The 27593-nt window shown below is 36.6% G+C and overlaps 8 protein-coding genes across 8 annotated transcripts; all 8 read left to right on the forward strand.

The window, feature by feature from the left end:
- Window positions 1–159: 159 nt before the first annotated feature.
- sgo2 (shugoshin 2) lies at window positions 160–5411 on the forward strand. Its single transcript, XM_073845045.1, has 8 exons — window positions 160–209; window positions 314–417; window positions 509–684; window positions 885–962; window positions 1114–1153; window positions 2063–4006; window positions 4187–4295; window positions 5324–5411. The coding sequence occupies exons 1-8, from the start codon at window positions 160–162 to the stop codon at window positions 5409–5411; spliced, it is 2589 nt and encodes an 862-aa protein (XP_073701146.1).
- Window positions 5412–6420: 1009 nt separating this feature from the next.
- LOC141340437 (uncharacterized protein C2orf80) lies at window positions 6421–10027 on the forward strand. Its single transcript, XM_073845397.1, has 8 exons — window positions 6421–6461; window positions 6570–6651; window positions 6800–6882; window positions 6994–7084; window positions 7160–7237; window positions 9306–9393; window positions 9516–9616; window positions 9959–10027. Exons 1-8 carry the CDS (start codon window positions 6421–6423, stop codon window positions 10025–10027), a joined length of 633 nt encoding a protein of 210 aa, XP_073701498.1.
- Window positions 10028–11117: 1090 nt separating this feature from the next.
- Window positions 11118–12226, forward strand: LOC141341111 (gamma-crystallin M2-like). The gene is made up of 3 exons (XM_073846256.1): window positions 11118–11272; window positions 11397–11639; window positions 11881–12226. Exons 1-3 carry the CDS (start codon window positions 11264–11266, stop codon window positions 12154–12156), a joined length of 528 nt encoding a protein of 175 aa, XP_073702357.1. The 5' UTR covers window positions 11118–11263; the 3' UTR covers window positions 12157–12226.
- A 2724-nt stretch (window positions 12227–14950) lies between these two features.
- Window positions 14951–15770, forward strand: crygm7 (crystallin, gamma M7). Its single transcript, XM_073846257.1, has 3 exons — window positions 14951–15014; window positions 15096–15338; window positions 15425–15770. The coding sequence occupies exons 1-3, from the start codon at window positions 15006–15008 to the stop codon at window positions 15695–15697; spliced, it is 525 nt and encodes a 174-aa protein (XP_073702358.1). The 5' UTR covers window positions 14951–15005; the 3' UTR covers window positions 15698–15770.
- Window positions 15771–16693: 923 nt separating this feature from the next.
- Window positions 16694–18365, forward strand: LOC141340332 (gamma-crystallin 2). The gene is made up of 3 exons (XM_073845262.1): window positions 16694–16752; window positions 16849–17091; window positions 17549–18365. The coding sequence occupies exons 2-3, from the start codon at window positions 16915–16917 to the stop codon at window positions 17822–17824; spliced, it is 453 nt and encodes a 150-aa protein (XP_073701363.1). The 5' UTR covers window positions 16694–16752; window positions 16849–16914; the 3' UTR covers window positions 17825–18365.
- Window positions 18366–18515: 150 nt separating this feature from the next.
- On the forward strand, window positions 18516–19453 carry crygm6 (crystallin, gamma M6). Its single transcript, XM_073845261.1, has 3 exons — window positions 18516–18661; window positions 18755–18997; window positions 19125–19453. The coding sequence occupies exons 1-3, from the start codon at window positions 18647–18649 to the stop codon at window positions 19398–19400; spliced, it is 534 nt and encodes a 177-aa protein (XP_073701362.1). The 5' UTR covers window positions 18516–18646; the 3' UTR covers window positions 19401–19453.
- A 1515-nt stretch (window positions 19454–20968) lies between these two features.
- On the forward strand, window positions 20969–22024 carry LOC141341189 (gamma-crystallin M2). The gene is made up of 3 exons (XM_073846329.1): window positions 20969–21115; window positions 21253–21495; window positions 21575–22024. The coding sequence occupies exons 1-3, from the start codon at window positions 21107–21109 to the stop codon at window positions 21845–21847; spliced, it is 525 nt and encodes a 174-aa protein (XP_073702430.1). The 5' UTR covers window positions 20969–21106; the 3' UTR covers window positions 21848–22024.
- An 820-nt stretch (window positions 22025–22844) lies between these two features.
- LOC141341187 (gamma-crystallin M1-like) lies at window positions 22845–23783 on the forward strand. The gene is made up of 3 exons (XM_073846328.1): window positions 22845–22930; window positions 23085–23327; window positions 23464–23783. Exons 1-3 carry the CDS (start codon window positions 22922–22924, stop codon window positions 23737–23739), a joined length of 528 nt encoding a protein of 175 aa, XP_073702429.1. The 5' UTR covers window positions 22845–22921; the 3' UTR covers window positions 23740–23783.
- Window positions 23784–27593: the final 3810 nt, after the last annotated feature.

Here is a 27593-nt window from a genome sequence, read left to right on the forward strand (position 1 = left end):
AGATTTAGTCCAGCAGGTGGCGATACTTAAACAGTTGATTCTACAACCGCCATTGACAGCAAGAGAAGAAGAACTTTAAAGATTCCGCGGCTGTGTTTGGTTTTAAATAAGTATAAACCGATTTCATTTATATGCTCATTGTTCGTTACCTGAGTAGAAATGCATTTTAACAAGTATAAAGATAAACCTCATCCAGAGTCGAGTTTGTCGTCTTCTTTTATTATTGGTGAGAAGTCGGAATATAGATTCTTATTGTTAACGGTTTTGTTCTTCCGTGGTATATCAGTCATCATGTCTTTTCTTCAGCTTCCAGTGATAAAACGCTGATAATGGCGTCTAAAGAGAAGAAGGAAAACACAAGAATGGGCAAACAGACAGCAGCTGTCTACGCAGCAAAGATCAAGACCAAAACACACAGTAAGAAATGCTGTTCATCTGTCTGTGTTACTAGTGTAGTTTAGTGGTGTGAGTTGATGATGACAATAACTGGACCTTTATTATCGCTCAGATACCTCATCATTCTTCAAGCTTTCTTTGAAAAGCAACAACAAGGCTCTGGCTCTTGCTCTGGTTGCTCAGAAGCAAAAAAACAGAGAGCTGGAGGCAGAGGTGGTGCGACTGAGGAAAGATGCACTGACAACTAATTTTGATCTTGCTTATCAGCGTCATAAAAACAAACAACTGGTAAGTCTGGCTATATAAAAGTTGAATATTTTCACACAAAGGTCACATTTATTTACTGTACCCTTACATTTGTGTACACATGTATTTGCTGTACAGATATACAGCTGTACAAGTCAAAACCAGTCTTAGATTTATTTAACACATTAAGCAAGAACATACATTATTATTAATAACAATGTGTTGTTTTTTTCTGACTGTAGTTTGGCATTATACGAGAGTTTTATGACTCTTCCCTTAACTGGATGACAAAGGCAGCGGACATTTTTAGTAGTGATGAGGTAAGCAGTATATTTTTTGAATAATAATATTATGTATTATTATTGTCAGGACTTTAGCCAAGCGTTGTTAATTGTTCACAAATAGCTAATTGTTAAATAGACAACATTAACTGTTTTCATTAAAATGAATTAACACTTATTAATTTTAAAGGAGCCAGACAGTATGGATTCAGAACACAACACCAGTAAAGGTAAGAAAACACATAGTAAACTGTTCATTGATTACATGGTTTCTTGAAGGATTAGTTCACTTCCAAACTAAAAAAAAAATCCTGATAATTTACTCACCCTCATGTCATCCAAGATGTTCATGTCTTTCTTTCTTTAGTCGAAAGGAAATGAAGGTTTTTGAGAAAAACATTCCAGGATTTTTCTCCATATAGTGGACTTCAGGGGTGGGCAATGGGTCCAAATTGCCGTTTCAATGCGGCTTCATAGGGCTCTACTCTATCCCAGCTGGAGAATAAAGGTCTTATCTAGTGAAGCGACCTGTCTAAAAAAAAAAAAAAAAACAACTTTATGTACTTTTTAATCACAGAAGCTTGTCTTGCACTAGCTCTGCAATGCACATGCACAACTTCAGATGTTATGCAATGACATTGGAAAGGTCACACACAGTTAGTTTTTTTATCTGGGCACTCCATTTCAAAAAGGTGTGGTAGGGCAAAAAACTCAAGCAAGATAAGAATTTATTTATTTATTTATTTATTTATTTATTTTAGAAAATGACTGATTGTTTCACTAGATACAACCCTTATTTCTCTACTGGGATCATGTAGAGCCCTTTGAAGCGGCACTGAAACTGCAATTTGAACCTTCAACCCGTTGGCCACCATTTGAAGTCCACTATATGGAGAAAAATCCTGGAATGTTGTCCTCAAAAAAACTTAATTTCTTTGCGACTGACAAAAGAAAGACCAACATTTTGGTGACATAGTGGTGAGTAAATTATCAGGAAATCTTTGTTCTGGAAGTGAACTTATCCTATAAGATTGATTGGCACTGTTATGTCAACAATTAGGCTGATGAATTTCCTCATACTTTAAAGCACAAAAAATACGTCTTGATGCTGTTTTTATAATTTGTCATTTATTTTTCAGACCAGATGTTTGAAATGGAGAAAGAGGTTGGGAGTCAACCAGACAAACCATTGTATCCACAGCCGGACTATGATAAGTCTGAACCTGTGAATACAGTCGGTGATAATCCCAGAAAAGAGAAAGATAGTTCAGCACAGCAAAACACCATATATGACTCTGAAATGGAGATGACCATTAGTGACAGTGCTGCTGAAATAGTAACAGTTGAAACAAATGCAAGAAGAACCTCAGCAAAAGTTATAGAAGAACATCAGCAAAAGAAGGATTTGTGTTTGTCAGGAAAAGGTACTGAGGTTATATCTGCAAAGGAAACCTCGCTAATTGAATTTAGAATATCAGATTATACATTAGCTGTGCCAAAAGAGACGACCGCTGTCACACAGCAGTGCTCCAACACTGTTCACGAGGAGAATAGGGAACAAATGGAGTCAATGGCTGCACGCAGGAAGACTCACATCACCTCTCGATGTGCTAAAAGTAGCAGACGCACATGTAAACGGAAAGAACCAAACCCAGATCCAACAAAAACATACCTAATCTCCCAAGATCCTCCTAATGATGTTATCTCTAGTGATCTCGAGCTTCAGAATTCTGTACAAAGCAAGGCAGTTTCTTCAGATGGAAATACTTCAACTAAAGCTGTTAAAAACAAGACTAAAGAGTCCAATGCTATCCAGGAACCCAGGAGAACGTTTATAGTTCAAGATGAGCTAAGACCTCAGAAGAGGAGGAAGACCAAAGTTCTGTCCCTCATGATGGATCACAGTTTATCGGATGTGAATGAAAATGTTCAGTCTGCCAGTACTTTATGCTTGGAGTCTGCTGGTGCTGATGTGCATGTTGGTGAGAACACAGTTCGAAAACATAAAGACAAAACTCCAGCACACCCACTTCCTCAGTCTGAAAAGTGCAAGACACAGAAAAACAGAGGAACATTTGTGATACAGGCGAGTCAATCATTCATCAACAGAAATTCATTTTTGAATGAAACTGATATATTAGAGGATCCCAACAGACCGGAAGGTTTACATGAAGTAACGTCAGAAACTCAAACAACACCTCTTGATGTTGGTTCAGATCATGTTGCACAACAGCACAAGGAACCAGAGCATGATTTTCACAAGACATTGACAGAAAACACCTATCATCCAGAATCTTCACAAGATTTAAATACCAGCCTTGCACAGGAAATCTCTGAATTTATATCATCAGTGGCTGGCAAAGCCAAAAAACACAGAAAAGAGGGGGTAGATAAAATAAAAAAGAAGAATGCTGCGACAAGAGAAAAAGCCAAAGCAATAACAAAGAAACAAAACATTGTGGATGAAACTGTGTTGGCTGAAAGACAAGATGAGACTGATCTTCAGAATGGAGCAGGATACAGGTCTTTGTCTAATACTTCACAGCTACCAGTAATATCTCATTGCTCAGCCTCAGAGGAGGACATCAGGGATGCCCATAATGCTGAAACCCTTGAAATAAGCTTCCTTTCCTCTGTTGACAAGCTTGATCAGACTGACCATATCAACATGGACTCTCTTAGTATAAATCTAGATCAAACCAACCAAGCTCTTGAGAGCAGGTGCAGGAAAACATACTTTGTTTCATCGTCTCAGAAATCACCAATTAAGGAAAAGACTGACAGTGGGGCTTCCAGCGACATTTCTGATCTTGATCTTTTTCCTGATGAAACGGATAATGTTTCACCTGTAGTGAACAGAAGCATGTTTGTCATGGAAGAATATAATGTGACGTCAGATTGCTTTAGTGGGCACACAAAAGACCTTCAATTTACAGAGGAAAGACCTCCGTGGGAGACCCTTGATGGTTACACTGAAACACTTTCAGAGGAAAGCCCTGCCCACAGCCCTCAGCCAGTGACCCGCTGTCAAAGTATGAACATCTACGAGGACCAGGATTCAGACTTGAGACCCCAAGATACAGGTAATCCTAAGAAACAAGTATAAATGCTTTGCCAATGTTTTTTTTTTTTTTTTTAAATGAGAAACAATCAGACATATTAGTACACTTTTAATAGAGATTAGTTTTTGAGACTCTTTAATTATCATTTTCCCCTTTTTTGCATTTACACATCTTATATATTTATTTTTATTCTGTGAACAGAAGAAAGCAGGGTTATGAAGAGTCTAACAAATACAGAGCATAACTCTGATTTAGGGAGAACACGAAGAAGAGCAGCACCAGTGTCCTACAAAGAACCAACTCTCAACTGGTGAGTTACACTTGAATGATATAACACAATCTACAGTCAATGTACAGTATGTCAAAAGTTTATATACACCTAGCAGAATCTGCAAAATGTTAATTATTTGAACAAAATAAGAGAAGTCATACAAAATGCATGTTCTTTTATTTAGTACTGACCTGAATTAGATATTTCACATAAAATGTTTACATATAGTCCACAAGAAAAATGAATAGTTGAATTTATAAAAATGACCCTGTTCAAAAGTTTGCATGTGCTTGATTCTTAATACTGTGTTGTTACCTGAATGATCCACAGTTGTTGTTTTTTTTTTTTTTGTTTATTGATAGTTGTTCATGAGTGCCTTGTTTGTCCTGAACAGTTAAACTGCCTGCTGTTCTTCAGAAAAATCCTTCAGGTCCAACAAATTCTGTTTTTTCAGCATTTGGTGTATTTAAACCCTTTCCAACAATGACTGTATGATTTTGAGATCCATTTTTTCATATTCAACTAAATTACCTAAGTCTTAAACGCTTACTGAGTTTGAACCTTCTGTAAAAGTTGCATATAAGTCCCTCAGTTGTCCTCCGTTTAGATACACAAAAATGCTGATAAACCACAGAATTTGTGGGACCTGAAGTATTTTTCTGAAGAACAGCCAGCAGTTTAACTGTTCAGGACAAACAAAGGACTCATGAACAACTATCACTAAACAAAACAAAACAATTATGTGAATTATTCAGGTAGCATCACAGTATTAAGAATCAAGGGGATGTAAACTATTATTTTCTCTTGTGGACTATATGTAAACATCTTTTATGTGAGATATCTTATTCAGGTCAGTACTAAATAAAAAGTAACATGCATTTTGCATGATCCCTCTTATTTTGGTAAAATAATTAACATTTTGCAGATTCTGCTAGGTGTATATAAACTTTTGACTTAAACTATAATGTAATGCAATAAAATATAATGTATTTCTGCTATAATACAGATTTTAAAAATAATTTTGGATCATTTAGAACTAATTGATTTGATATTTTTATTTTTTACAGCAAGATGAGGCGTGGGGACAAATACTCTGATACAACATTTTTAAACTCTCCGGTGTTCAAAGACAAAAAGAGGAAGAAACGAGTTTAGGAGTGATTTTCCCATTTTATTAATTTCAGACTTTTATTTGGTTTTTCTTTTTATTTGATTTGATTTTGTCTTTTCTATGTTATACTAATGTTTAATAGGATGATATTAAAGTAATTGTTTTTAATCACAGCTGTTGAGTTTCTTTCTTGTAAATATAAGAAGTATTGTTTAAGTTTTATTTATTTTAGGGTTAATAAAGAGAACCTGTTCTATTCTAATTTATTATTAACTTGATTCTGTTTTCCATTCCTCTGTGGCATTCATACTGGTTATATGGAAGTGAGCTGTGTTCATTTCCTCATCTCTTTCCTATGAAGATATATATAGGAAAGTTGAGTCTGTGTGTTATGTAACCAGGCACTGGCCGACAATGTTAAAGTGATTGAAGGAATGAATGAATAATTTAGACCAGTGTTCACCTGAGACGACCACAATCCTGGGAGCGAGTAGGAGTGTCTGTTAAACCAGTTTATATTGTCTGAAAGCAGACTAAAACTTCTGATACATAGTTATCTTATTGTGCTGTCAGGACGTGTTAGTATCCGAGTTTTAGGTAGGTTTCAGTTAGTTTTTGTGATGTTTTAATGAAAAATGATTTGCATTGTCTATTTGTAGAGGTGGTCAGTTTTGAGAAAATGCATTGCTATGGGCTTAGAGCCACAGGCTTTTTTTTCTTTTTCTTTTTTAAGAGAATCCTCAATAGTAATTTCTTTTAAATGTTAGTCTCATCGGATGCCTTGGGTAACCTAACACTTGTGTTAGACATCCTGTCAAATGTTCCTCTCACTTTTCCTGTTCATAGGAAGCCAAAATATAGTTTGCTTCCTTTGTTTAGTGTTGCCCCTGGCAGAGGATTAACTACTAGGTAAAGTTATATTGGTGTGTGTCTTTTTACTTGTAATGTTTCTTTTTTTCTAATGCTGTTTTTATGGAATTTCTACTATTGTTCCAGACAAAAAATTTTAATAAATACGTTTACAATTAAGTGTTTCAACTGAGTGTCTGAGACATGGAGGCCAAGCGAGTGAAGAGAGATGTTAAAACTTTGCTGTAAGTAATGTGAAATCAAGTCACTGTACTGCATCAGGATAAACGCAATCATAAATTGTTTGCATGTGAGGACACTTTCAGAACAAAGCTTTTTAAAAACCTTTTTAGTGGTGAATATATTGGAAAGCGACTCAGAGAAAATGGTTTTGATCCGAAGGGGAAAAGCACTTCTACAATGTTAGATGATTTGGTAAGTGATCAATATTAAAGTGAAAGGTTAGGGTTGTCCTACCGAGAGAGTATGTTAGTTGTTATAATAACAAATGTTATGGAAGCAAAATTTCAATAGGCTTGAATTGCTAAATATGTTTTAAATACAGCTCTGCACATTCATATAGGCCCATTATGACTTGGCTATAAGTGTGGCTTTGTGGTGGCTCAATAAAGAAAATGGGAAGAATGCAGTCAAGAATGACTACATGTGAGTAATTTGCATAAATGGCATTTATGTATTTGTTCAACAGATTTTTGATTTATGATTGCAGTGTTTTGACATTTATAGTAGATTTACACTATGATCTGTTGTTTGTAGAGGAGTTGGCAGTTTAAGACATATTAGCCAGTATCCTAATCACTTGGAAAGAGAAGCAATGATCCTTTCTTCCTTTGCTGGAATGCTTCTGGTAAGGATAAGTAACTGGTTGCAAGTCTATTTGTGTTTTTGTCCACAATTTGTATCACTGTGCTCTCATTTTCAGAGCAGCTTACCTATAGAAGATATTCTATCTCTGTACAATTGCAAACCAGTGGCATCTTACCCTGATAATCATGCTAAGGTATGTTAAAGTATTTATTATAAAATGCTTGTCATGTGAGTGAACAAATGTCGTGCTGGATGAGAATTGGAGTAATATACAGCTGATATGCAGCAGAATCTGCAAAATGTTCATTATTTTACTAAAATAAGAGGGATCATACTAAAATGCATGTTGTTTTTTATTTAGTACTGACCTGAGATTTTGAGATCCATCTTTTCACACTGAAAACTACTGAGGGACTCATATACAACTATTACAAAAGGTCAATGCTCACTGATGCTCTGGAGCCAGGGGTGTAAACTTTTGAACAGAATGAAGATGTCCATTTTGCCTAAATATCATATTTTTTTCATCTAGTACTGCCATTTAGAAGCTACAGAAGATACTTACATGCTTGCCAGAAGACAAAATAAGTTAGATTTACCCTGATATACTAATTCAAATCTTGTCACCCCCTGGCTCTTAATGCTTTGTGTTTCCTTCTGGAGCGTCAGTGAGTGTTTGAACCTTCTGTAATAGTTGCATATGGGTCCCTCAGTTGTCCTCAGTGTGAAAAGATGCATCTCAAAATCATACAGTCATTGTTGGAAAGGGTTTAAAGGGATAGTTCACCCAAAAATGAAAATTTGATGTTTATCTGCTTACCCCCAGGGCATCCAAGATGTAGGTGACTTTGTTTCCTCAGAAAAACACAAACGAAGATTTTTAATGAAAACCGGTGCAGTCGGCCAGCCTTATCATGGGCTTGGATGGGCACCAAACCTTTAAAAGTAAACAAAAACATGCACAGACAAATCCAAATTACACCCTGCGGCTCGTGATGATACATTGATGTCTTAAGACACGAAACGATCGGTTTTTGTGAGAAACTGAACAGTATTTATATCATTTTTTACCTTTGATACACAGCCACTTCCATCTGTCATGAGCACGAGTTTGGCATCAGTCACGTCACATGTGCACGCGCTCTGGCGTAGTATACGCAAACGCCGGAAGCGATCTGTTGCATTTATATGACACTCATTGTTTACACAGAGCACAGAGATTGTGTGTATAGCGGCTATTCAAAATGGTAATTACTTGCGCGTATCCTGATTGTTTAAACCGATTTAAAGCTAAAAGATTACGTTTGCTTGCGCAAACTCATCCGGGACTTTTCACTGATTTCCCCTTACGGCGTTTGCGTATTCTATGTTAGAGCGCGTGCACATGTGACGTGACTGATGCCAAACTCGTGCTCATGACAGATGGACGTGGCTGTGTATCAAAGGTAAAAAATGACATAAATACTGTTCATTTTCTCGCAAAAACCGATCGTTTCGTGTCTTAAGACGTCAATGTATCATCACGAGCTGCAGGGTGTAATTTGGATTTGTCTGTGCATGTTTTTGTTTACTTTTAAAGGTTTGGTGCCCATCCACGTCCATGATAAGGCTGGCAGACTGCACCGGTTTTCATTAAAAATCTTCGTTTGTGTTTTTCTGAGGAAACAAAGTCACCTACATCTTGGATGCCCTGGGGGTAAGCAGATAAATATTAAATTTTCATTTTTGGGTGAACTATCCCTTTAAGTACAAAAAAATGTTGAAAAACCAAAGAATTTGTGGGATCTGAAGGATTTTTTTTTTTGAAGAACAGCAGGCAGTTTATCACTAAACTAAGAAAAAAACACAACTGTGGATCATTCAGGTAACAACACAGTACTAAGAATCATGGGGATGTAAACTTTTGAATGGGGTCATTTTTAACTATTATTTTCTCTTAAAAATGTATGTGAAATTTCTTATTCAGGTCAGTACTAAATAAAAAATAGCATGCATTTTAAATGATCCCTCTTATTTTGGTAAAATAATTAACATTTTGCTATGAACGGTTAACACAGTAGCAGTTCTTAACCAAGAGGGACCCACTAGGGACCTCAATAAATTTAATCTATTTATTTATTAATGGAAAAGATGCAATAGTACTAAATTGAGTTTGAATAGCTATCATCACTCCCAGTTAATAAAAACAAGCAGCTTTTTCATAATTATCATACCTTATCACTGATTTTGAGATGACCGCAATCTTTTTTTTTACTCAACAGGGCAACATTGTTCACCCTTTCTCCCTTTCTTATCATCCATTTGCTATGCTCAGTTCATTCAAAGCAGTAGACCACTCAAGAAAACACAGTATGTGACCTTTATAGCAGTCAATTCCATTAATATGCATATACACTATTAAAAGTGATAATTAAAAACAGAACAAATGCTTTCTTTTCCTATTAACATAATACTTTTTTTCTCTTCACTAGCCCAAGTACTGAAACGCTGGATCAAGGAACACAGTAAACAGGATGTCTCTCCAGTAACAGAAACATTGGAGTCCTCCTCCTCTTCCAGCTCCTCATTTAGTGTGAGTATCAGTCAGCTGTTCCTTACATACATTCTACCACAGTCTGTTATGACCCATGTATTATGTATCATAACATGATACACTCAATAATTTCCACCTTATTCTTCAATCTAGAAGTAAGCTTATAGACGAGACTTTTGGTTCATTAGCTGCTATAGGGAAATAACGAGAAGAAGAATAATGGGCAGTGAACTGTTAAAATTAGATCGGAAGCCAGACCCACAAAATTTACAAATGGCACCAGCTCTTATGGGAAAAATATGGTGGACAATGCACTGATAAAGTTGAAAATTACTGCCATCATGTGCTCAGATTGTGTACTTTATTTTATGTCAATTACAGGATAGTGAGGACTCCTTAAAAGATGAAACCGCTCCCTATGAGGGCTCACAAGAATCTCTGCAGGACTGAAAATAACAACTGTACAACAAGCAAATATCCATTTTCATGGTTTAATAAACTTTGCTGTCATTACTTATTTTAAGACTTTGTTCACAGCCAGGTAGTAATAAAGAGGGCAGATTAATAGAGAAGGTTTATGTTCTAAATACCAATATATTTTTACTGAATTTCTCAATTGAGATAGTTTACCCAAAGATGAAAATTCTTACATTAATTTATCTTCAGAACACAAATTACGATATTTCTCATGAAATCCGAGAGCTTTCTGACCCTGCATAGACGATGACGGTACTGCCACGTTCAAGGCCTAGAAAGGTAGTAAGGACATTGTTAAAATAGTTCATGTGACATCAGTGGTTCAACCGTAATTTTATGAAGCTACGGGAATACTTTTCGTGCACAAATAAAACAAAAATAACGACTTTATTCAACAATTTCTTCTCTCCCGTGACAGTCCTCCGCCATTACAGAGAGTAACACAATGCGTGTGTGATGCTGCTGATGTAGAACAATCATGCATAGCTTCATAAAAAGATGGTTGAACCACTGATGTCAAATGGACTATTTTAACAATGTCCTTGATATGTTTCTGTGCCTTGATCGTGGTAGGACCCTTGCTATATATGAAGCGACAGAGAACTCTCAGATTTCATAAAGAATATCTTAATTTGTGTTCCAAAGATGAACGAAGGTCTTATAGGTTTGGAACGTCATGAGGGTGAGTAATTAATGACAGAATTTTCATTGTAGGGTGATCTAACTAATATTTGTCCAAAATTTTGTTTAATAATTAATTTGCCCATGCATTCTAATTTTACATGTGAATGAAGATGCAATGTTAAGTGTACAGTAATCAATAAAGCTCTTCAACTATTACAGTCTGAACTCTGCAACATGTGGTGTGCTACAGACATTTTTGATTTTTGGATGTGTTGATGCATCCCATGTCATAAGCAATAAATCCATCACATAAAGCACCTCACTAGTGTCTGGATCAAAACAGAGGAGGCCAGCTGAGGTCAGTAATTTGCCAGCTAGGAATTTTGATTTGATGAATCAGGGCTTTTAAATCTATGGATAGGATTAAGAGGTTGGCACCACCATCAGAGTGCCAAATCCCAGTCATTGAAAGGACAAATAAAGTTTGATCCACCATGTTGATGGTGGTTTATAAAGCAGACCTCGTGCCCTAGCTTGTTTGACTGTTTCTCATGTTTAGGACTGTTCCCAGAGGCTCACGTCAAAATGAGTAAGGTAAATGAGACCTTCCCTTTTTTAAAGGAAATGTTCAGTAGAATTAATGCTACTATGACTATAAACAGAACTGTTACAGCTGTCTGCTTAACTTGGTTTAATCTGTGACATCTCTTGATTTCAGATTATCTTTTATGAGGAAAGAAACTTCCAGGGTCGCTCCTATGAGTGCGACACTGACTGCCCAGACATGCACCCTCATTTCAGTCGATGCAATTCTATCAGAGTGCAAAGTGGCTGCTGGGTCCTGTATGAAAGACCCAATTACTCTGGTTACCAGTATGTCCTAACTAGAGGGGAATATCCTGAATACCAGCGTTGGATGGGCTACAATGACTCCATTCGCTCATGCCGTACATTTTCCTATGTGAGTAATATACAAGTTAATGATTCCATAGTATTTGTTTTGACGTCTGTTTCTAGATCTACATTTATTATTTTATTCTGTTTTATTATTCCATCTTTGTTGTTCACTGTTCTGCCACACAGAAAACTCTTCTTCTCAGTATCCACATTTTATAAATCTATTGTATTTTGTATGGTTGCAGACATTCAATCTATAGGCCATTTAAACCTTCATTTAAAAAATCTTTCGAAATGTTTTGCAGCAAAGTGATGGCTCCTACCGCATGCGGATCTACGATCGGCCAGATTTCCAAGGTCAGATGATGGAATTCAGTGATGACTGTGAGTCCATTCATGAAAGTTTCCAGTGCCGCAGCGTTCACTCTTGCAACGTCATGGAGGGCTACTGGACCTTCTATGAGCACCCCAGTTATCGAGGACATCAGTATTTCATGCCTCCTGGGGAGTATCGCAAATTCAGTGACTGGGGTGCCGCGTGTGCCACCATTGGCTCCTTCCGCAGAATCACTGATTTTTAGAGTTCACAATTATGAAAATAATTGTGCCTTTTCTGGCATTGACTTGTCAATAAAATGTCACAAAACCAAATTCTTGGCAGTGTATGTATTCATGCTGAAGGTGTGTTGATTACCACAGCTGTCCATGATCAAACATATATAGATTTATATAGATAGATTAGTTTATATATAGATTAGTATTTAGATATGTTTGCCAGTGTAACTGATTTAAAAATACACTGTAGGCATTACTTAGCTATACTGCTATCAATTTATAACATGTTTTAGAAGTCAAGCAAGTTATATACAGTATGAACAGTAGGAAGCCATAGGTCTTGGTGGTAGATTGTAACAAAGGTTTTGGTCCTTGACGGTGCCGATAGCCTTGTGGGCAGCCTTGCACTCCGGGCGTCCCGTGTTCGAATCCCGACTCGAGGACCTTTCCCGATCCCGCCCCCTATCTCTCTCCCACTTCACTTCCTGTCATTACTGATCTGTCCAATTAGCCTAGAATCTAGACGCGCCCCTAGCGGCAGCAAATTACATTTGCTTCTAAGGTCAGTCTAGTTACTCTCAATTCACTTAAATTTCCGAAAAATCCAAGATGTACCGGGCCAATCACGAGTCGGTGGGCGGGCTTAACATGATGACGTCTGACCTGCGACCATAAGTTCAGTCAGACATGAATTCCTGGTTCCGTGAATTAAGCGTGGAAAACTGAACAGTATTTATATATTTTTTTACTTTTGATACACAGCCACGTCCATGTGTCCTGAGCAGGAGCTCGTTACATCTGAACGCGCTGTGGTGTAGAATACGCAAACACCGGAAGCGATCTGTGGCGTGGATACGACACTCAGTGTTTACACAGCACAAGAGATTGTGGATATAGCGGCTATTCAAAACGGTAATTACTTGCGCTTGTCCTGGTTGTTCAAACCCATTTAAAGCTGAAAAAGATTACGTTTGCTTGCGCAAACTCATCCTGTACTTTTTTTTACATATTTCCCCTTTCGGTGTTTGCGTATACTACATCAAAGCGCGTTCACATGTGACGAGTCGAATCATAGATATGCTAAACTCGTGCTCATGAAAGATGGACGTGGGTGTGTATCAAAGGTAAAAAGAAAATTATATAAATACTGTTCATTTTCTTGCAAAAACCGATCGTTTCGTGTCTTAGCACATCAATGTATCGTCACGAGCCGCAGGGTGTAATTTGGATTTGTCTGTGCATATTTTTGTTTACTTTTAAAGGTTTAGTGCCCATCTATGTCTATTATTTAGCTGACAGACTGCACAGTGCACTGATTTTTGTTAAAAATCTTCGTCGCTCTGACTACGTCACCTGACCGACTAAGTCTCTGATTGGTTGTACTGCTATCCTATTGCGTGGCGAGGAGTTTGAAAGACAACCGTTTATCCCACCCCTCCGGTTGAGCCCTGTCTATGGAGAGTGCCCAGACCCTACATTTATGTGGGTCTGGCTTGCCAGGCTACTGTCCAATCACAATAAAGGCAAAAATGGCAAAAGGTTTGGATCCTTACAAACTCAACAAACTAATGGCAATCACATAGAACGTTTCATTCTGGTAAAGTATTCAGTCACTGACAAAGCTATGATGTCTGGTGTCAGGCCTTATTTTTGATTAGGTAGCCATTTTACATTGACAGCTTCCTCCAAAAAGTTAGAAATAGAAAAAGTTAGATGACATTCGTTGACAAAACTGTATATACAAAGACGTCTTGAACAGATTTCCTCATAAATATCCACTATCGGCTATATACTCAGTGTTGGGGAGTAACTAGTTACATGTATAAGTCTTACGTAATTTAATTACAAAATAAATGTAACCTGTTACAGTTACTGAGAAAAATTTGTATTTTAATTAGTTACTTATGAAAATGTTAACGGTTACAGAGGGGGTCACATTTTTCATCTTTCATCTTCACACACACACACACATAAAAATGTAACAGATTTCGTTCCTAAAATGCACTGTCTGCTCTAAAATATGAGACACCAATGTTTCAAGAGTTCAGGACGCAGAATAAAACAGGATTATTTGATGACTGTTTTATTTCCGTCTTGGCTTTATGTATATGCTTTCTTTTTTAAGATAACCTTTTATTTCTAAGGCATGTGTTTCCTGAAGAAAAAAAAAATTCATAAACTATATCATAGCAATTAAACTATTTCTTGTTGTGATTTTAAATCTGTGTTTAACCTCAGAATAACCTTGAAGTAAAAAGAGGTGCTAAATTTTATTTTAAAAAATAAAATTTTTATAATCTTAATTCAAGTGATGATTTTGAAAGTCTTAAAGTAATCAGTTAAAACACAACAGTTGAAAACATTTGTTAGAAATTTAGAAAAGTAATCGAATGTAATCAGTTTGGTTACTTTAATAAAGTAACTGAAATAGTTACACTACTTATTACATTTAAATAACTTGTATTCTGTAGCCTATAACATTTTCGTATACTAAAGGCAATTTCAAGAACAAATAATTTTAGTTACAATTAAATTTTCTTATTTAAACGGACAAACAGACCTGAAATATGTAATGCTAAAATAAATGCAGACAAATAACACTATTGTCATATTGTTTCCCCCAGACCTTTCCAGCAGCTTTCACCAGAGCAGCTTTTGCTGGAAAAACTAATGTTACGGAGGCAATCAAAGTGATTGTTTAGGGTAAAACTGTCTGTGTTTGCAATATTCCTGTACAGTTTCTGCTGACATGAGTATGCTGTGATTTAAATGACAACACCAACAGTAGTACCATTATTTTCTTGCATATATATTTATAGTTCCAGCAGCATTTGGCACCTGCACAGGAAAAAGTTCTACGCAAGCCTACACAAACATGGGAAAGGTCTGTACGAATTAGATTAATGCATTATCCATGTATGAAATATTATTGTGCTGCTTTCATTATCTAAAATGTTTCTTCTAGATTATCTTTTACGAGGATAGAAACTTCGGCGGACGTTACCATGAGTGCATGAGTGACTGCGATGACCTACATTCCTACTTCAATCGCTGTCACTCCATCCGAGTGGAAAGCGGTTGCTTTATGGTCCACGACAGAACCAATTTCATGGGTCGCCAGCACTTTCTGAGAAGGGGCGAGTACCCTGATTACATGCGTTCGATGGGAATGAATGATTGCGTCAAATCCTGTCGCATGATCCCAGTGGTAAATTCAGAAGCTATTTGTTGTCTAAAGTATAAAAGTTCTTGTTTTAATTAAGCACTCAGCCTGAACTGTTCTTTACCCTTTAGCATCGAGGGGCCTTCAAAATGAGGCTCTATGAGCGCCAGGGCATGGGTGGAAGGATGATGGAGCTTGAGGATGATTGCCCCAACCTCATGGACCGCTTCAACATGTCCGACTTCCATTCCTGCCATGTGATGGATGGTTACTGGCTTGTTTATGAGCAGCCCAACTACACGGGAAGACACTTCTACTTGAAGCCTGGAGAGTACAGGAGGTACAGTGACTGGGGCGGCACGAGTTCAAGGATGGGCTCCGTCAGACGAATCATGGATCTCTAATGAAAGGAGTCCTTGTGAAATGTCTGCTGTATGCCCTTTTTCACACGCTAAATAAAATGGTGTCTGTGCTCAAGTGTCTTGAGTTTTGTTCTTGCACCCTCTACCTGGAGGGGTCACTGACTGAAGACGACACTTGCTATAGGCTGCCAGACTGCCTGACAATGTTCGGAGAACTGAATAAAAGTGTAGAGACATTTTACTCTATGAGACAGGTTTCGAGTGTTCTCTCTGCTTGTGTTGTATATTAACACTCACACGTGGTAAATAATAACGTGGCTTATATTCAATACAATGTTCATATAGATAAACATTAAAAGTAGGACAGCTACTGAATGAATTTGGTTTAGGTAAACCCTGTTGTAAGTGAATTATAAATTGCTGTGGATTAGAGTAATCAACTATATTTATTAGTGTGACGTATAGAGTATATATAAAAATATAGTCAAACATATACAGTTCAAACATATATATGTAAATTTTAATAATACCAGATTTTATACAAATTTTAACTGCCCAGCCGCTATATAAAGAAAAAAAAAGAAATATAATACATATAAAATACATATCCATAAGAAATAGTGGCATGAATATAAGAGTTAAAATAGTTAAATTAAATAATCAATAAAGGAATTAATTAATAAATACATATATGCATACATTTACCTTTAAAAATATTAATAATTTCTATGCAAATGCCACATAACTTGCTATTTTAAATTCATATATTTAAGTTAATATGGAACATACAAACAATTTATCATGACTGTATATTTGGGTATAGATATTCATGATTTTCCGTGTGTTTCTGTTCATTATGTGATTACAGAACCATGCTTTGCTGCATTTATTCACAAAATGGCAGTACTGGCAATATTTTTAACAAAAGAATTATAACAAAACTTTTTTAGGCCAAATGGCAAAAAAGCATTTTTTGTGTGTGGAATTATAATATGAATGACACATACAGTGTCGGCACATCGTGCCTATATATACCAAAGAGTGTCATGCTCACATGGCTCAACTGCTGTCAAAAATGGGGAAGGTAAAGCAATACTGTAAGGAAAGTGAGAAAATTCATGCAAAAGTATTGTTTACCTAGTCAAGATATTTTTTGAACTGTGCGTGCATATGGACTTCTCTTTTTTTAACAGATCATTTTCTATGAAGACAAGAATTTTAAAGGTCATCAGTATGAATGCAGTGGGGATTGTGCAGATATGCTCTCATATCTTAGCTGCTGTAACTCCATCATGGTGGAGAGTGGATGCTTTATGATCTATGAACAACCAAATTACAAAGGCCAGCAGTTCTTGGTTCGTAAAGGAGAGTATCCAGGCTTTGAAAGCTGGGTGGGCAAAAATGACTGTGTCTGCTCATGCCGTGAAATTCCCATGGTGATTATCCACCTTTTTTTTTCTGTAAAAGTGGGTGCTGCCATTTGTACATTTTATGGGTCTGGCTTCCGGTCTCAAACGTGTTTAGCTGTTTTTAGCTGTACAAAACAGCTCGATTTGCTGCTTGATATTGCAGATTGGTGTGTCTTACCCTATTATCTTGATGTATTATGTTAATTATGAACACACTGGTTTGTAGTGCAAACAGTTTTACCGTTTATTGCACGTTGTGGTTATTCTTGTTGTTTCCCTAAAGTGGCTAATGAGCCCGGAAGTCTCACCCATAGGCTTACTTTCATGTTGAAGAATAAGGTGAATACTATTGAGTGAGCTACATTGAAAGTAATGATAAAGTTAACTTTTTTTTTTTCATTTTTTAAATTTTTATTTCAGGAATGAGTTCAAAATGAGTGAAAAGTGTTATGATGTGAAGATGTTTTGTTCTTCTCTCTATCAGACACAGGGATCTTCTCATGAGATGAAACTGTTTGAGAGAATGGAGTATGGAGGTCAAATGATGGATCTTGTGGATGACTGTCCAAACGTCATGGGCGTGTTCCAAACAAACCACATATTCTCCTGCAAGGTGATTGGTGGAAACTGGCTCTTCTTTGAACAGTCCAACTACAAAGGCAGGATGTTCCTCATAAGGCCTGGAGAATACACAAGATTCACTGAATGGGGAGGCTTGAGCGCCCGTGTGGGTTCCATCAAACGAATCATGGATTACTAGAACTAACATTCACGCAGGCTGCTCAGCAGTTTTTTTTTAATTATTATTTGTTTATTTTATTGTAATTACATTGTTGTAAACATACAAAACTTAAAATCAAAAATATTTGCTTCTAACTTACCATGGATCTGCCATTTTAAAGATTAGTTCACTCAGAAATAAAAATTCTGTCATTACTAGAATAATTACCCTTATGTCGTTCCAATCCGCAATCATATTAAATAACAACTTACTGTATGCAGCCTTTATGCTTTAAATGCTCTTATATGTTGCCTCGGAAATAAATGTTTATTTATTTTTAATCTATAAATGTGTTTATTTTTGACTGATAGAATGTTTTACTTAATATTTAACAGTATATTTTTCATTGTGTATCTGTGTTTATACTAATGGCAGACTAAATACCATTGCTTATAAATGAGTGCTTTCATGTTAGTTTATTGGTATTTTCAGTTCAGTCATTATATAAGATGAATCATATTATAAGCTTTATCCAAGCTTAAATGAACTATCCATTACTCACGTGATTTAGCATAAGACCTGTTGCTTTTGCATTGATTCATTGTGCTGATTGCGGTCAGACTGAAGCTTCTGCTAGCAGGACGGGACGGGCATTTTGATGAATATGGAAAAACTCCACCAGGGCCAATCCAAACATAATCAAATTGTTTCATTGACCTCCCCCATTACTATCTCCCTGGGCTAGATTTATTTGAATGACAATACTTTATGCTGCGCAATCACAGAGCAGCTTCTAGGTTTTATAAAAGACTGTGATAAACTGGATGCCAGTGTCGAGCAGTAGCCCTGCCAGATGCCAACATGACAATCGGAAAGGTAAGATGGCATCATTTACTCTCACAGACTAATAGACTTATCATGGATTTCAGCTCTATAAGATATAAGATATATACCTTCTATCTTTAACAGATCATCTTCTACGAGGACAGAAACTTTCAGGGCCGCTATCATGAGTGCAACAGCGACTGTGCAGACCTGCACCCCTATTTTACCCAATGCAACTCCATCAGGGTAGAGAGTGGGTGCTTCATGGTGTATGAACACCCAAATTATATGGGACAGCAGTACTTCCTGCGGAAGGGAGAGTATTCTGACTGTCAACGTATGATTGGGTTCAATAACTGTATCAGATCATGCCGTATGATCCCCATGGTAAGTGATTTATGGGAATCAGCAAATAAACATTATTAAAAAAACAACAACTATGCACTAGTTCATCATTTCAAACACATAGAATGCTTTTGACTGCTTCTTATCTTAAATCCTTGTGTTCTTGCAGTACACTGGTAACTACAGAATGAGGCTATATGACCGGGCTGATATGGGAGGTCAGATGGTAGAACTGACGGAAGACTGCCCTAATATCATGGAGCGCTTCCATACATCTGACATCCACTCCTGTCACGTGATGGATGGTCACTGGCTTCTATACGAGCAGCCCAACTACAGGGGACGAATGTACTACCTTGGACCAGGTGAATACAGGAAGTACAGTGACTGGGGAGGAACAGCCCCAAGAATTGGATCCCTCAGAAGAATAACCTCTTTCAAATAGACAACATGAATTGTTCAATGACATCTGCATTAAATAAAATCTCTTGACTGAAACCTTTGCTTGTATGTTTATTATTTCTGTTCAAGTGTTTTTAATGTCAAATGAACAGCTGAAATAGTCAGTTAATCTATAAATGTACTGTTGTACATGTAATTGACCTATCAGTGACATTTTCTATTGCAAATATGTTAACCAGACTGGAAAACATTCATTGAAAATTTAGTAAAAAGCAAAACTGAGAACGAACTGTCTCTCACACAGCTTATGCTTTTGGCTGAACAATGTAAGGATCAATCTGGATTAACCATCCTCATTGTAGTTAAATCAATCACTACCATGACTGGCAAAAAACAGAAACAGCCCTGGTATTTAAAGGCACATTGACCTCAGAGAAATTAGAGGATGTTTTTAATCCAGTTTTAGTGGTACAAAATTGCAGGCAAATACCAAATTACAAAAAAGGTGAAAAGACAAACTTATAGCTCCTAAACACATAATTAGTGATGGACGTGATGTGAAGAAGATTGATTAAGACAACTAAATGAATTTTAATTAGGTCATTTGGATTTGTTGTGGTATAAGCTGGATACAGGTAAATTTTCTTATAATTTGTCATGGCTGTTGCTTTTTTAAACAGATTTTTGCTAATGAAAATTGATAGATACATAATTTCAGATAGTGTACTTTATCTGTATTCACCCATGTATGGATTTACAATTAAGCAGTAATTTTTCTTTCTGAAATACTGATTTTTTTAGGCTAAAAAATATCACTTGCCATTTTGTGTAAATGATGAATACTATGAATACTGGTGCTTTATGATATCACAAAAACATGATATACTCATCGCATGCTTTTTATGGTATACCTACAGTAAGAGGCCTTCTTATAAAGAGATGGTTGAATTTATCTTCATCATTTTCCATTTAAAAGGTTTTACTGTAGTATTTTTGCCATTTTAAGTACTACACATTTATATCTAAGACATTTACAAAAAAGCTTATAAATAATACTTATGTCATTGTTACAGAAATATGTTGGACAAACTTACTGCAAATAGAATGTTTCTACAATGAAAGTAACTTCTGATTTTGCTGTCATATAGGTAAACAAAACCATTTTTTACACCTTTTAGATGCCATAAAATATCAAAAACTGCACCTGGGCCTTTAGCTTGTTGCTAATACTGCACTAGCCTGACTAAGAGCTGAAAAAAAACTAATACAAACAAATATCTATGGTTTTTCTAGAGCATGAAGCACATAAGACATAGACAATGTTCATGATACATACTCAACAGGATTTTCTCTTTAAATCTTTCTTTTAAACTTTGTGAAATTCAGTATGTCAGTGCAGTTGACAATGTTGTTGAGAATGGCATCTCAGTAACTGCTCCCTCTGTTGAACAACTTCTTTAATGCGAAAGGGATGTTCCATATTGTTCTGTGTGCATTGTGTTGTGAACGTGTGGGTGCCGTACCAGTCCTTTCCCTGGACCATGCAAGAGAAAACACCCAAACATGTAATTATATATCCTTTTTCAAGTAAAATCCATATTTTTGAACCCAATATTGTGCTCTAACAAAAAGGTAAACATGTGCCAGTACCCTGACATATTCCTGCATTCATTTGAATAACAATACATTGTTTGTCAAGAGTCAGTATAAAAAGCTTGGGAAGCATATGGAATCTCTCCAACGGAGACCATGGGCAAGGTAGGATTTTTGGCACCACTTTCATGACATTTACATTGAATTGCACCTCCCCTACGTATGCTAAGCTTTGACGCAGATGGATTATTCTCCTGATCTCCGCACTAAAACACAAAGTGTTGATTTTGTTGGTTTTTCAGATTGTTTTTTACGAGGACAAAAATTTTCAAGGTCGTAGTTATGAGTGCAGTAACGACTGCACAGACCTGCACACTTACTTCAGTCGCTGCAACTCCATCAGAGTAGAAAGTGGTTGTTTCATGATCTACGAACGTCCAAATTACATGGGCCACCAGTATTTTATGAAACGAGGCGAGTATTCTGACTACCAGAGATGGATGGGCTTCAGTAGCAGCATTCGATCCTGTCGCCAGATTCCAATGGTGAGGTTCACTGAATGATACTTACAGTTTCTTTGACACCAGTGTGCTGAATTATTCATTTGCGTCTTGACGTCAACAGTACAGGGGGCCATACAGACTGAGGATCTATGAGAAGGCAGACTACGGAGGTCACATGATGGAATTCACAGACGACTGCCCCTGTGTGTCCGATCGTTTCCACCACCGACATGTGTACTCCTGTAACGTGATGAATGGCTACTGGATCTTCTATGAATATCCCAACTACAGAGGGAGGCAGTACTTCCTGAAATCTGGAGAATACAGGAGATACCGAGACTGGTGTGCTACCTGTGCCATTGTGGGCTCCTTCAGACGAGTCACTGATTATTAGCCATTCTGCTTGCACTTATTTATATGAACTGTTCATTGCCTGTTTATAAGCATAACTGTTTATAAACATTTAGATTTTTTTTCACTTCTTGTGCCTGGGCATAAAAAACAAACAGATAAGAATAAAATGATATTTGTAATAATAAAATACTCTGATTTTACTGCATTCTCAACTCACTAAATCAGCCTCTGAAAACAAAATGAATTGACTTTTTTCACTTTCTCACTTTGGTTTTTACACATTTACAAATCTTACAATTACAAAACTGTATTTATGTCAATATATAGCATATAGCAACAGAAAAATATTTACCTGGATATTTCATAAACTAGTCATAAAATCTGATCTAATCTAAAGCCACTTTATCTAAATATGCATGAAAAACATAATAATGGCAGAATAAGATTATATTTCAACCCAAGCACAATATTAGAAGTATATAAATAATGGATAATACCTTAATTGCTTTGAGAATAATATTTATTATTTTGATAAAATGCATTATTTTTACATGGAAAAAAACTGTTTTTGCATGCTGAATCTACCAGGTAAATTGAATAACTCCCTACAGTAGAAATCCTGCTTGAAATGTACATGTAGAGGAATAGAGGAAACAGAAAACTTAATTCTCCAGTTCAACATATAAATAAGACAATATATATAGTATGTAATTCAAAATAGCACATGCATAATTACAAGACACTGCTAATGCAAAGACACTGAAATGTTGTCAGTTACACATTTCTGATAATGTGCACTTGATGTTATACTTTTGCATGAAGAACATTTATGTCACTTTGTTGAAAGAACATTCGTTCTGTACGTGGCTGAAGTTTTGTCTATACTGTAAAAGACAATACACAAACAGCTGCCAGAGATGTATGGATAAAAACTATTGTTTCAGTTTACTGGACCACTTCAGCAGAAGTCATACTGCTTGATCATCAGCTTTAGGCATTTGAATAACAACAAAATGTGGGCCCCTGGTTTTTGTATAAAAACCACCACCCAAGGCCATCAAAGTACAGCTGGTACATTGAGCTGAAGCACTGAGATAAACAACATACTACCACCATGGGCAAGGTAATTGAAAAATAAGTATGTTTAATATTTGATAGAACGCTTTAGGTTGCATCCAGTTTGTATTTAACTCTTTTAATGGCTAAACATGATGCAGTTCAGATCTAAAAGAAAAGTCATTTTTTTAAATCAGCTAATTTTTTTAACCCATCAACAGATCATCTTCTACGAGGACAGGAACTTCCAGGGGCGCCACTATGAGTGCATGAGCGACTGCTCTGATATCTCCTCATACCTGAGCCGTGTTGGTTCCATCAAGGTGGAGAGCGGTTGTTTCATGGTTTATGAGCGCAACAGCTTCATGGGGAGCCAGTTCTTCCTGAGGAGGGGCGAGTACCATGACATGCAGCGCATGGGCATAATGTTCGACGCTATCAGATCCTGCCGCATGATTCCTTCAGTATGGCTCTCACTTTGTTAACAGTGTCGTTGATTTAGTAATTCACTTTTTTCTTTTTTCTTAAAAAACAAACAAACAAATAAGAGAATCTGCTAAGTAATGAAGACATTCTAATAAATCTTTCTTTGTTTTACAGTACAGAGGTTCCTACAGAATGAAGATCTACGAGAGGGATAATTTCGGAGGACAGATGTACGAGCTAATGGATGACTGTGAGAGCATCATGGACCGTTACCGTATGTCTGACTGCCAGTCCTGTCACGTGATGGACGGCCATTGGCTCTTCTATGAGCAGCCCCACTACAGAGGGAAGATGGTCTACTTCAGACCTGGAGAGTACAGGAGCTTCAGAGATATGGGATACAGCAACATGAGATTCATGAGCATGAGACGTATCACCGAAATGTGTTAAATTACTAGAATATAGAAGGAAATAAAGTGTTATTTTCAGAACTAGCTGTGATGTCTTGTCTTATTGGTCATATTGGTCATTAGATTTAATGACTTTTTTAACATATAACATATAGCCTAAATAGGTCATTTACATATGTTAGACTAAAACATTCAGAATCTATTTTTGGACTGTTTTCCACCATCTCTCTGAGCTTTAAAATTAAAAAAGCCTTTAAAGGCACAATATGTAAGATTATTTGATTAAAATATCCAAAAACCTCTAATGTTATATATTTTGCTGACTTGCGTACTTACATTTCCCTAAATGTTTCGAAGAATGTTAAGGCGTCATCAGATGCAATGTTCACTTTTACATGTTGTTTGAACATAAATGTGTGTTGGCAGTGTGTGTACACATCCTATAATGATAAAATACATCCTATAATGATAAAAATACATCCAGTTGTTTTTATTTAATTTGTAATAATAATTTCCCCTTTTTTAAATCAAGCCATTCTCAGCATGTTGTCTGTGTGACGTCACACTGACAGAGGCCGCTCCCACGATAGATTGATTGACACGGACATCTTACCTTAGACCCGCTTTGAATGAATTGTAATAGTCCGATTGCCATTGTTTTGATGCCAGAGCAGGAACGTAGACAAGAATGGCTCCTAAGCGATTGAGGTGTTCTGTTGTTGGATGTAATAAAGAACATAATAATTGTCATTTACTCCTGAATTTTGTTTGTGAAGGGAATGCACCTCCTGATCAAAATAAATGCGCCTATGTTCGCACGATTCATTTGTGATCCAATCTCACTTACAGCAGAATAATCGCCTTTCCTAATAACATGCTAGTTAACAGGTTTCATGGCTAACTGCGGCTAAAGTAAACAGGTTCGTCACTCCACAGAGAGAAGAGAGGGAAGGGGCGAGCAGAGCTCATTAGCATTTAAAGCAACATCTACTAGAATAGGTTGATTTTTGCAGAACTGATTTTAAGAAGTTAAAAAGGGTGTTTTTTACACTACCATTGAGAAATTTTAACCAAAGCATGTTACAGACTTTTCATTCAACTTGTGGAAAATTTGATGACCCCTTTAAATCCAGAGAAATTGGCAGTTTTAACTAGTGTAATGGTCCATGTAATTGTGTCGCCTGCATGACGTCATACACCCTTCGATTTTCCGTTTTTATAGAAAACATGGAAACCCCAAAGACACTTTAATATGTTATGCATTTGGTAACACTTTACCCACTAAACATTGGACGTCGGATAGACGTGCAGATCATGTCTATATTGGGTCCGTCGGTCCATGACCAATTCTGGATATCTATTCGACGTCCAAACTAGGTCCACTATTCGGACGTCCAACCATGACCCAACTTGGACGTCACTTTGACGTTCAACATTTGACCTAATCTGGCTTATTTTTTTGGACGTCATTTGGACGTCTATGGCAGTTGTGATATACACATTGGACGTCGGATAGACGTGCAGATCATGTCCATATTGGGTCCGTCGGTCAGACCAATTCTGGACATCTATTCAACGTCCAAACTAGGTCCACTATTTGGACGTCTATCCATGACCCAATTTAGACGTCATTTTGACGTTCAACATTTGATCTGGGTTTTTTTGGACGTCATTTGGACGTCTATGGCAGTTGCAGTAAATGTGTTTTACAAAATAGAACCTATTAACATGATTATACATATGAATACAGATTATTTATAAACAAACAAGATTTATTATCTGTATGACTATTTATTTATTTGGTAGTCCATATGTTTTTTTATTATTATTTTTATTTTTTTTACATTTTCCTGTTTTCCTTTAACAGTTTTTATTTTATTTAAAGTAGCCTATAATCAAGTTATTATTTTTTTATGTTATATATAACGGAGGCCATCTAGTAAGTGATGAATAGGTAAACCGCACTTCCTGATCTCAAGAGATGCAATAGCCTCATGGAGAGGGCGTCCGCCTCCCGTCCCGGAGACCCGGGTTCGAGACCTGCGCGGAGCAAGTGCGGAAGGACCTGTGTGTGAGGGGTTACATATACAGTGTATATATATATAAATTTATTTATTTTATATAAAAAAAAAATCACTTTTGGAGTAGCCCTTATAAGGAGGTCCCACCAACGTCAACATTAGACGTGCGGTAGACGTCGAAAAAAGACGTCGCCTGGCGTCACAGAACAACCCCATCAATGGACGGAAATTGGACGTCCAAAAATGACATGGAAAAGACGTCACTACGACGTCACATTGCGCAGTGGGTATTTTGATAGTCCACTTTAGACATTCTACTAACAGTAAGTAACTTAACTTAAGTAAGTAACTACTTGTCAACTAGCAATTATTAGAGTAGACTGTCTGCTTAATATCTTCAAACACTGTATTTTGATGGATCCACAACATACAACATATTGACTATATGAAACTTTGCAAGTATACAGTACTGTCACGATCCAGGCGGGGTTGAGGAGTGTAGAATGATGAGGAGAACCGGAGTAAATGAAACGTAAACAGTTTATTAAATGAAACACTGAAACTAACATAAACAAACAAAAACCGGGAGCATAAGAAGCACATGAAACCAGGCAAACAGCAGTAACAGAAATCATTGACGGACAAATGGGGAGTGAACACACAGACTCTTAAATACACTGAAACGGGGTCACTAACAAGATAACAAGGGGGAAATACAAATATGGGCAAGACTGAACTAACTAAACATAGCCAAAAGGGGGAGACAAGGACTAAACCATATAAGCTAGAAACATGGGGGGGAAAACACTTGGAAAACATGACAGAACAGGACAATACACAGACATGACTCTGACAAGTACAGACCAAAAGTTTGGACACACCTTCTCATTCAGGTGTGTCCAAACTTTTGGTCTGTACTGTAGATATGAATTCAACTGAAAAAACTTGTGAAAAAATATCTTTCAGGTGGTCAAAAAGCAAATAGTAAATAGTGGAGCTCTGCACCCACCTACTGGTAAAAGTTATTTGTAGTTTTTTTTTTTTTTACTTTTAAAACTGGATTTTCCAAAATATGGGCAAAAATCTTACACTAAACCATGTGAAATTATCCATGTTATCCCCATGAATTAAAGTTAGAAATGTGGGTCTTTTATAAAGTGAATTTTACATAAAAAAGCAGTTTTTGTATAAAAACCCATTTAAAAATATTTATTTATTAATTTATATATATTTAAAAAATATCACTAACCCACTGAAAACTGCACAAATGTAGAGTATAAACTTTAATAAACAGAAAAATATACAGTACAGACCAAAAGTTTGGACACACTCTCTCATTCATTGAATGAGAAGGTGTGTCCAAACTTTTGGTCTGTACTGTATGTCAACTTATTCTACTAACCCCAAACCTAACCTAATAGTCTACTCTGAGAGTTAGTAGACATGTAGTTTCAAATTAATGAGAATTAGTTGACGTAGTTGAAAAGTTACTTATAGTTAGTAGAATGTCTAAAGTGCACAAACAAAATAAAGTGTAACCATGCATTTTATTAGACAGGTGACGAACGAGTAGCATTATAACAGAACTTTCGACACACTCTTATGTGTCTTGTATGATAAAACAGCACTGCTATTCCTACATACGCACGACCAGAAGAAGCGAAAGTGGTCGACTGTGGCATAATAAAAGCACTGATGCTTTCAAGCTGTGTATCGTGCTCATCCTTCATTAGCAATCACCCCAGCATTTCGCTTCCACTAGCCCTACTCTGCTTCATACTACAGTGACATTAATAAATCTGTAATACATCCAGCTCATCCATGGACATAATTTCAGCCCGAGTCCTGACAGATTATTCAAAAATGTACATAT

The sequence above is a fragment of the Garra rufa genome, chromosome 8 (assembly GCF_049309525.1).
Source record: "Garra rufa chromosome 8, GarRuf1.0, whole genome shotgun sequence".
NCBI lineage: Eukaryota > Metazoa > Chordata > Actinopteri > Cypriniformes > Cyprinidae > Garra > Garra rufa.